A 10834-nucleotide genomic window follows, 5' to 3' on the forward strand; every position below is an offset into this window, starting at 1 on the left:
TCGTAACCTTCACAAAAGTGCTTTGAATAAAGCCCAAGCTTGATGACCAGCAGCCTCCCTACGCTGTGCAATTATGCAACCTGTGATTGAGACAGGAGTTTGAGAACACAAAGAAGAGTGCCAGCCAAACAAAGGGACATCATTAACACAGCAGGAACACTGGGGCGCTATTGACTCAGCAAGAGGGTGAAACCAGGGCAAGAGGATGAACCTGCCAGCCAAACAGATCACACAGGGAGAGGAGTGAAAGCGAAAGACAGTGTGCGTCTGTGTCCAAGAGAGACACACACAAAAAAAAACAGAGTGCTTTGACTCAAATATGAGAAACAAAACAACAGTTGGAGGGCAGTGAGAGCACAAAATAGAAGATGTTCGACAAAACACATGGTGGAATGAAGTAAAAAATGAAGTAAAAATGGCTAAAGAAACTGCACAGTATGCAAGCACAGTAGTACATGCAGGGGTAAGAGGTAAGGTGACGAGTACAATGCGGCTAAATGTGTCTTTGAGTTTGTGTGCGGCAAGCGAGGACCAGTCAGAGTGGGGTACAGTTATGGCTGTGACACTGCAGGGGAAAGATAAGACGCTACTGAAGTCTTACAAATTTCTGTCACGGCTGGGACTGTTACCTAAAGTAGCATGAGTCACTGAAATGCTACTTTGCACTGTGTGTGTGTGTGGAGCAATGAAATAAAGTGGTATGTTTGTATACAGAAGCCTGGCTTGTGGATATTTGTATGGCTGGCACTAAACCCTATGCAGACTGCTTGGCTGCATATTCAGATCTGTAGAATTTATGGAAGAAATACAGCAGGTTAGGAAAAATTCTTCACTGTCTTGCTGAGTTATATAGTTATATATATAAAATAAACTGTGCAATACTGCATAGAGGTAACACGTGCAGCCTTATTAATTAAAAGTCAAGGATGAGTTTAGAAAACAAATAGATTTATGATTTTTGGGGATGTTTTTTTTGTTTAGCAGGATGTTTTAGAGCTGCTGTTAGGTCAGACATATCAGTGTGAGCTAACACAGAAGGCATCAGTATCAGTCCATCATCAAACTTTCAGGGTGAAAGCAAAAATACAGTCATGTAAAAAAGAAAGTTTTCACAGCACTCTATGCTCTAACTCGCATCAAGTACATCCTTCATACTTTTTATAAAAAATAACAGGGAACATAGCAGCCGGGTGCTGCTAGTCGAACACACTTACCACCTCTGTAAAAGCAGAAGTTTTGGCAGTTTGCTGGTCTGAAGCATTCAGTTGTATGTTACCACAATGATACAACCTTCCCAGGAGTGAACACCCCACCAAATTCAACCAAAGATCAGGCTGTGCAATGCTTAGGAAAAGTGAAAAAAAAAACGAAAACAAAAAAACAAGAGCTACACCTCAGGTTTGTAAATGTTAATGCACCTGACCGTACAAGTAAAAAAACAGAAAAGACTAGTAAGAAAAGACTAGAAAACATGTAAATATAAGAAAAAGACTGAAACATGTGGCTTATTAGGTAGGGTTACTGGGAGAAAGTCTTTCTAAACATCTTTCTAAAAAGAACATAAGAGCACATAAGACCAAAGTGGAGATGCTTGGTCATAATCCACAGCAGCATGCTTGGGAAAACTAAACACAGCATTAAGCAAATCAACATAAACACCTCATAGCAACTGTTAAGCACGGTGGTGGAAGCGTGATGACTCGGGCTTGTTTTATAGCCAGAGGACCCGGGCATCTTTCAGTCGCTGAGTCAACCATGAACTCCACTAGAGCCAAAGCACTCTAGAGTCAAATGTGGCAGCTAAAGCTTGGCTAAAATTGAATCATGCAACTGGACAATGATCCCAAGCAGAGCAGCAACTCTAATACAGGATGCCCAAAAAAGAAAAGAATCAGATGTTGAAGTGGCACAAAGTCCAGAACTCAGCCTGAGTGAAATACTGTGACAGTACCTTAAGTAAGTTGTGCATAAACAAGTGCCAGCAAACTTCAATGAACTGAAGCAACACCGTAAAGAAGAGTGGGCCAAAATTCCTCCACAATGATGTGAAAGACTGATACAGTCATACAGAAAGCGTTTACTTGAATTTGTGACTGGCAAAGATGTTTCCACAAGTTACTAAATCATATGGCACGCTCAGTTTTTGAATGGACTGAATGTATTTTACAAAAGGTTTACTTATTCCTTTCATTTTACGTTTTAAATTGAGTTCATTGCATGGTAAAAGATGAGGGTTCGCTCCTACAGTTCTCACTCTGATCACTGAGGAAACTATCCAAGATGGCCCAGAAAGAGCTGTGTGCTAGTCAAACTCACATGGATCATGTTAATATTTAGCAACTTTTCAAAAGTGACTTTCTGAGCATTGCCCTAGAAAAACTCTGACAAAACTACATCTTATTATACCGAAAGAGAAAGATCTGTCGAATTATCATTTTTAGCATCTTAGAGCTCCAAAGGGGATACATTTTCTGCAGTTTTATCCTTTTTTTTTTTTTTTACTGAAATTCATTCTTTATAACATAAGATCAACAACAACAACATTTTGCCCTTTGAATTTTCTTTCTGGTTTGCAGGATAAAAAATGTAACATTACTATTATATGTTCCTTACCCACAGTGACAGCTGCTATGACCGGCGACACAAACACTGACATCATCACCCCACTTGCCACAGTCAAGTAGTGCTTACTTCCTGAGATATTGTTTTTCTTACAACGACCATGGACCTGAAAGGTAATAAACAGAGCACAAATCACATTACTGAAATTCAAAGTGCTCCGAGTTTTCATTTTCTATCTCTGCAGCCACTTACTCATGCCCAATAACACACACACACACACACACACACACACACTGCAGCATGCCTGTGAAGACTTTATAAGACACACCATGGCTCTGACAAAAAAAAAAACTAATCATATTTAAGGGGATTTCATTTGCAGCTTAATTTCCCTAGGACATGTTTTTAGTTTCTAAGGTAAGGTAAGCTTTGATCTACTAGTCACATGTGAAGTGTAGGGTAAGCAGACATCTTATTGCTATAAACAGCATAAAACAATACATTAATATACAGCACAAAGTTAACAAGTTACACAGTGTGACATGGGCTTTACTGACCTTGCGGCCCATGTAGATTGGTATCCCCACAATGATGACTGGGATGGCGATGCCTGCTATAAGGGAGATGACCACAGGTGCTCCGAGCAACATGCCCACCTGCCACAGTACCTTGCGGGTTTGAGACCATGGCTTCTTCCCCCAGAATGTACATCCTGAGGGACTGAGAGACAAAGCAGACACATCAGGAGAGATCAGTTACTGTAAAACAACAAAAGATTTGGTACAGACATTCCTTGCAGACTTGGTGATCCCTTACAGTAACTCCCTTTTGATGTGCAAAAACAAATTAAATTCCTGTCAAAATGAGCGGTACTTTATTTTAAGACTTCAAATAAATGCCCTCATAATCATTTGCTATAACCAACAAAGCATCATCATGTACGTCTGATGTCATATAAACCATTTTTGATATGCATTCCTTATTATAGTCCTGCTTTCATTTCCTGAAGTGCAATCATTTACTACTTATAATTTATTCAAATACTCATTTATCATTTTTAACCATTTACGTTTGAGAAATTAGTAAAACAAAGCTGCCTGGATTGGTTTATCAGCAATAGCTAGTCTCTTACTTAAAATATGACTGGCTAAAAAAGTCTATTTTGCCTTCAGTGTTACCTTAATCTGCTACCAGCCTTTGACGCTGTGGTGTAACATTTAACTGTCTAGAAGAGCAATACAATGTGATGAGTGCTGTCTGATTTTAATCAAGCGGAAAAATAACTTTTTTAAAGAACACAAATAGCAGCCAAGGGCTATGTTTTTCTCAAAGTATGCATTTAGGCCACTTTGGGGATTTTTAAAGCATGAGTGGGGGAAATTATGGTAAGAGATTATGGCTGCGTTATTCTGAACTCGCTGTGAGACTTTAAAAGCTTTGCCATTCTGTACAACATCTACTGTAATTTTTTGATATGAAAGCCAGAAAAGACTGAAGGGAGAGGAGAGAACAAAGGAAGCGGGGAAAGGAAGACAAAATTTAATAAAACAAGGTAATCGGAAATAGTTGGTTTCACATGACAAAAAAAAAATACTTTCATTAAATACAGTGCATATTAAGTATCCAACTACAGTGTATTAATTTTTTTTGTTTAATCAAAGTTTAAATGTAGCACTTTGTCTTCCTGGAGAAAATAATTGGTTAGCCTGTATAGGGCTATATTAAGACAGAGTTGATAATAATATATATTTTTTTAAAGTCAGGTTAGTTTTTAATCGTATGCCTGACAATCTGATTACCACGCTTTTGTGGTTTTTAACTGTGTTAAATTATGAATAAGACACAGGTAATATTCCATATATTCCCAATAACATTGTTCAACGTATAGCTGCTACTGCAGGATGAGCATGAACCAGCAGGGGTTAAAATATGCATTGAAATTAAGATTAATGAAGATTATTTATATAGAAACACAAACAAATAAGAGCTTGAGAAACACAGTCTTAGCTCGACTTACACATTGTGCTGATTTAGGAGTATGGAAGGAGAAACACTGGAGGTGAATAACTGATGTCAAGTCAGCAGTGACTCCCTTCCAAGAATGTGAAAACAAATGAAAGCTGAGATGAACCATTTAAACTAGTGCAGCTTCTAAATTATGAAATACGGGCATGCTTCCCTGACTGGCACGGTTTTTATCTCTGACTAGCTACTGCATTGTTGATGCATTAGCAGTTGTGATGCACTGAAGTCGACTGTTTTTAGGATGAACTTGTGCCATTGAATATCCCCCTCAAACATTTTACAGCTACCAAAACCGATGACGGTTGCTTTTGTCTGACCAGCTGCTTATAACTAAGCCTAAGAAATTCAAACCGGGCGATGTTCAGCATTTTTTCTAATAGAAAATATCATCATCAGGCTTCTTAGGCTTACAGCTATAGAGTCAAGGTCCTGGTTTTTCGTCCCAGCGTTTTGAGTTTGTTTTTCATGGTTCTGTCTTTGGTTTAAGTTCATACTCTGGATTATTATGTTCTGAGTTCAGTATGTCCTTTTGCTCCTGAGTTTTGCTTTCTACAGTTTCTATTTGTTGGTTTCTTGTTTCATTATGTTACTTCCGAGCCTCGTCTTTGTGTTTTGTCCTGGGCATCCCCTGTGTTTAGTCCAAGTTGTCTCCCTGCTTTGCCTTCTGTCTGTGTCAAGTTCACACGTCTTAGTCCAGGTCAGTGTTAGTCATTTCCTGTTTTATTTTGATGACATCTTGTCTCTTGGGCTTTCTATTCAGTTCTACTTCCCCTGTCTAATTATCTGAGTGGTTTCAGCAGCCCTCCCACCTGCCACCTGTTCCCTCGTTACCCTCTGTGTACATATTGTCTCATTTTTCCCTTTGCCTTTTGTTGTGTCCTCCTTCATGGTTGTGTTGTCTCTTGCAGTGAGTTTCCTGAGCATTCATAAATGTAGTTTTCCTGTTTTCCTTGTTTTCTGACTTGCATTATTTTTGCACTAAGTTTAAGTTGAACAAAACTGCTTTTGGTTTACCCGTCATGTTTCCGAGTCCTGAGTTTGGGTCCTACTCCTGCCTGCTACACAGCCAACCTTGACATTAGAGTAAGCATTTAATAGGACTTCTGGCTGTTAGTTTTCTTGTTCTTGTGAGTTCAGCATGAACAGCATACCTGAGGTAGTGCACGTCAGTAATCTCCTGCATACACAGCCAGCAGAACTGACAGGCACACACAGTGCAGTTCATACGGTTACAGCTGCCATCATTGGTCTTCATGATGTAGGCACCACAGCGAGGGCATGCTTTGATTTCCTCTGCATCTGCAACGGAGGACATACTTCAGCTACTACACACTTAACAAGCAATATCTATATGTCATCGTAAAGGAACAGTTTAATTTTTTGTAGACATGCTCTATTTTGTTCAGAAAAATATAGTTGGAAAGATGAGACTAAAGTGGAGAATACGTTTACTAATAATGCACAGTCCAAAATAGTCCATCTACACAAACACCTCATACCAGCTGTCAAGCACGGTGGTGGAGGCGTGATGATTTGGGCTTGTTTTATAGCCAAAGGACCTTGGCAGCAGTTATTGAGTCAATTATAAACTCCTCTGTATTCTAAAATATAACAGAATCAAATGTGAGGCCCTCTGTCTGACAGCTAAAGCTTGGCTAAAATTGGATCATGCAACTGAACAATGATCCCAACAACGGCAGCAAATCTACAACAGGATGGCCGAAAAAGTAAAGAATCAAGGTGTTACGATGGCCCAGTAAAGGCCTCAACCTGAGTGACTGTGGCAGGACTTTAAGAGAGTTGTGCATAAAAAATAAAAAATGCTCAATGAACTGAAGTAACATTTAAAGAAAAGTGGGTCAAAATTCCTCCACGACTTCTACAAGAATCATAAAACTAAATGGAAAACTGTTTAGTTTTCAAGTTAGCTAAAGTTATTTCTACAAGTTACATCATGGTATGTACTTATTTTTTCACCTGACTGCATGGGGTCCTGTAAAAGCTTACCACCCTCCAAAAAACACTTGTTTTTATAATATACCAGGATGTGAATCAAAGGTGACGTAACTTTTCCCAAAATGAAATGTTGCAATGTTACCGTAAGTTACTGGCGCTGCCAAATTTGATGGAAATTATGGAAGAAATTACAGTACAACCATGACAGGATTTCAGTCTGTAGATAACAAACTTATCTGTCTAACAAACCTGAAAACCATACAGGCCTGGAAGTACTCGTGGCAAAACCAGGTAGACTTTTTCAAGTGGTTGTTTAGAGCAAAGAGGCCCACAAACGACTCGTAGCTTCATTTAATCACATGGCTCCTGTCTCACCTCCTCCAGGTTCTTCATTGAAGACGTACAGTGTAGAGGCATCGTTGCCGCCTGAGGTGTGGCGGGCTCGCTGACGCCGGGCCTGGTCGCACGTCTGGTTGGGGTGCCACAGCTGCCGACAGTGGTAGCAGAACTCTGTGTTGCATCCCTCACGGCCACAGCTCAGCTTGGGACACTCTGCACAGCCGTAAGCTATCACAGCATAGCTGAGGAAAGAGAGAAACTACAGATAAAAATGACAGAAAAATATCAGACGTTCGGTTGGCTGATGGGGATTCTGGGGGACGGCTTTCCAGAATTGAAAACCTATCATCTGATAATAAACAGATATATGATAATAACAACAATCTTATTGGCTCCATACCCAAATATGGCTTTTAAAACTTTGTATCAATAACTAAATAAAAAAATAAGGCAGTCTGGTCGTGTGTGTGTGCTTGTTGTGTTTTTTAACAAACATTCATTTAGTGCCGTGTTGACTTTAAAGTTGTGGTGGTTTTTCTTCTTTGTTGGGTTAGGATTGGGGCAAAACCTACACCTCCCTCGTTGCTAGGAAACTGCAGATTATGTTAAAGTTATGGGCTCTTGATTTTTTTTTAGCCTCACATTTGTTAAATAAAGTCAAATAAGGTTTATCAGGAATGGAGACAGTACCATCTCCATTTTCTGATACAGGCATGTTCACAAGATTATGTGATTTAGCTATAACCAAAAAATAAAAAAAGTAAAAGCAATCTTAAATAATCTGAATGCCTCTGGGAATCAAACTCTGCTGTGAAAAACGAGGGCTCTGACAGGCTGGCATTTCCAGCTCTGAGTGGTTTTCTGTTTGTCAGACAGGCGAATGAATCAAACAAGCTGAAGGCGACACAGGCAAGAAGATAATTACAGCGTTACCTTGATTCCACTACGGTGTCAGCCCAGATTTGAAGTGACTTTGATTCTCTAGTCCAACATGTCTGGCTGAAGAACAAAGCTGCTGTTCATGCATAAAATATTTCTAGATACCAGTGAGTATCCTGTATCCATGAAACAAGCAATAATTGGATTATTTATATTGTGTACAAACTTCTACGCTTTGTCATACAAAGAAATTAGAAAGAAACAGCTGCAAAGCCAATGACCACTTTAAGCAATTCTAATTCTACTTTTTTTATATATGCACTACACAGACACAGACACACACACGCACACATATATATATATATATATATACATATATATATAATTCAACCATTAAAACAAATGTGTATGTTTAGGAATGCAAGGACATAACTGTAATTAATGATTTTGTGTGTGTTGACAAAGCCTAACACATCTAAAAATAGTCTGCTTTGATGAATAATTTGTGTCTGATATGGGTAAGTCAGCTCATTTAACATGTTTGTGTGTGTTAGCCCCAAGGAAAATCCTCTTAGAACAAAGGAGTGCTGCAAATCAAAAGTATTAATTGCTGTTCACAGTGGCCACACTTAAATATAATCCTGTGAATTTCAGAAACGTATAGACCCCCTACTCTGACATCATAAATGTGTGGGGTATGTTTCTGTAACATGTTGGATTATGGTTATAAAATAAATTGAAGCCCAGAGGGTACTTTTAATCTGGTAGAGGTTTTTTGTTTTTGTTTTTTTACTGAGATATCTAAATAATTCCTACTTGTATTACACATGTAGATAAAACATGATCAGTTGCTCTCATAGACCCAAGTGTGTGTTAGACAGTCAGACCTAGGGCAAAAACACACAGTTTTCACACTCTCTCTGAGAGTCTCTCTCCCGACATTATCTTCAGCTAAGCTTCTGTCACTAAGACCTCAGGGAATCTCTACATGTTGGAAACACAGGAATGCACCAATCATAACTGTTAAAGACCAGTTTACATAATTAATCACAGCTTCAAAGTCTCTTTTATGTGAGAAGTGTTATTCACTGTTATTCAAAATGCCATTTTGCACACTCGTACACCCTTCTAATAAATCAAACGCAAAACACACTGAATTTGTTGTAGATGTTTTAAAAACAGGATCTCCTGTTTCTCTGCGTTATATTTAATTCACCACTGTGTATTGATTTTTCCTCCTCTCATTCATCATCGCTGAGCAGCAAGTACTGACAGACTTTCACTGAACGGGGTCCTGAGCCCTGGCGCGTACGTGCTTTTGACCACAAAAAATCCACTGAAAACGTTGCACACAAAAAAATGGACGCACGTCGTGACTTCCCATCAGCCCCCCTTATCCAGTTACCCATGCATGAACATTAAGCTGATATAGCAAAGGATCAGTGTCAGCGGCAGTTCTGAACAACAGAAAAAAAAGAGAGCTGACTGACGCCAATGTCAGCGGAAAGAAAAAAAAAATACATCTTTCCCTCGTAAGATTTACGACGACATCAAGGATCGATTTTGTAATGAAATCATATTGCAGCTGAGCTTTGCAGCTCAATGAAAGCTATATTTCAGGCAGTTATTCTGAGGGAAAAAGAGTAACAATACAATGGCGCCATAAATGTTAAGCACGGCACTAATAACATTTTAAACTGATTAAAGGTGAATGTTTCTTGCGTCTCACTAAGGAAAATCTTTTAGGTATTTCTGTTTGAGGCCTCAAAGAGTAACTCTTACCAATACGTAGAGGACTGGTTTATTCACAGTCCATTCTCTTTCGGGATCTGCAAAATATATAAACTGCAGCAAACTTGGTGAACTATGGAAAAAGCTTTAAAAATGCTGCCAATTATCCTTTTAAATCTAAGTCAATTATTCTGACAGTGACAAATGCGTCAGTCTTGTGTTTTACAAAATAAAGCCGGCGGTGGGATGACAAGAATTTGACAAGGGCTGCCACATTGTAGTGCTGGATTAGCTCTAAGGTTTTTTTTAATAAGTAATTAAATTGTAGTGGATTGTTGCTGTGTCAATCATGTCAATAAAAGACCTATTTTTTCACAAAACAAAGTCATTATTGTTAATTTCCAAAATATTATTCTCCCTTCTAATTAACAGTTTTTTGCTTATATCTTTATTAGATATAAGCAATAAAAAAACCAAGATGTTCTAGTTTTATTACAGTACGCTTGAAACTGTTCTTGATGCCTAAAACAGCCTGTTGGTAGATGGTATCAGTTCACGTCTCACCTGCAGTCAGGCGCAGGGCACCAGCGTGTATCTGGATCAGAAGCCAGAAAACGCCTCAACTGGTACTCCTCAAACCTTTCCAGCAATGCCCGATCATCCAGAATGGCACGAACATCCAGAGGTGCCAGTGTTTCCGGGCACTGCGGGCACGCGATGCCCACCCGACTCTCCGATATCTCAATACGCAAGTACTGGCGTAGGCAGTCAGAGCATGCCCTGTGAGAACAGGAGGTGAGTCGCGGGAAGTGGCAGCGCGGTTGACTGAGCAGGCACAGTGGGCATTCTTCTAGGTGTTCGTCCAATAGCTGGTCCTGGCTGGAGGAGGAGAGGGACAGGACATCGGTGGACACCCGGCTGACCCCACCCACGCACTCGACTGTGGCAGCGCTGTTCTCGCCCACCTCAGCCAGTGATGCTGGCGGACCTCCTCCTTCTCCTTTTTCTGCTCCAGAAACTCTTGATTCTCCAGCCTCTTCTGCTGTGAGGTCCTAAGAACAGTTATAGGATATGGTGATTTACCAAATCCAAACACAGCACGCTTATGAGAATGAAGGGCTCTTAGAAATGAAGGGAGTATTAGTAAGTGTGTACATAGCTGGAATGCTGGAATTCATTTGGTTTCTTGGCAACGTCATTTGTACAAATGATCAATTAATTGTACAAACACACTAATGGATTTGTTCAGTAGCAGCGCAGAACAAAGCAAGCAAACGGGCATGGCTCTAAAGTTAATGATCAATAGCTTTGTCGTTTTTCTTTCGGCATTTTCTGTGAGACA

The 10834-nt window shown here is 39.6% G+C and overlaps 1 protein-coding gene across 5 annotated transcripts in view; it reads right to left on the reverse strand.

The window, feature by feature from the left end:
- si:ch211-278j3.3 (E3 ubiquitin-protein ligase RNF19B) overlaps nucleotides 1–10834 on the reverse strand; it is a 30363-nt gene that overhangs the window by 7703 nt on the left and 11826 nt on the right. For all 5 annotated transcript variants that reach the window (XM_040018182.1, XM_040018181.1, XM_040018178.1 and 2 more), the window contains 5 exons: nucleotides 10057–10544; nucleotides 6919–7124; nucleotides 5739–5886; nucleotides 3120–3282; nucleotides 2614–2728 (listed from right to left, as the gene is read on the reverse strand). In XM_040018182.1, coding sequence (XP_039874116.1) covers nucleotides 2614–2728; nucleotides 3120–3282; nucleotides 5739–5886; nucleotides 6919–7124; nucleotides 10057–10544 — 1120 coding nt within the window. The remainder of the gene's footprint in view (nucleotides 1–2613; nucleotides 2729–3119; nucleotides 3283–5738; nucleotides 5887–6918; nucleotides 7125–10056; nucleotides 10545–10834) is intronic.

The sequence above is a fragment of the Simochromis diagramma genome, unplaced genomic scaffold (genome assembly GCF_900408965.1).
Source record: "Simochromis diagramma unplaced genomic scaffold, fSimDia1.1 OVJJ01000802.1, whole genome shotgun sequence".
NCBI classification, from domain to species: domain Eukaryota; kingdom Metazoa; phylum Chordata; class Actinopteri; order Cichliformes; family Cichlidae; genus Simochromis; species Simochromis diagramma.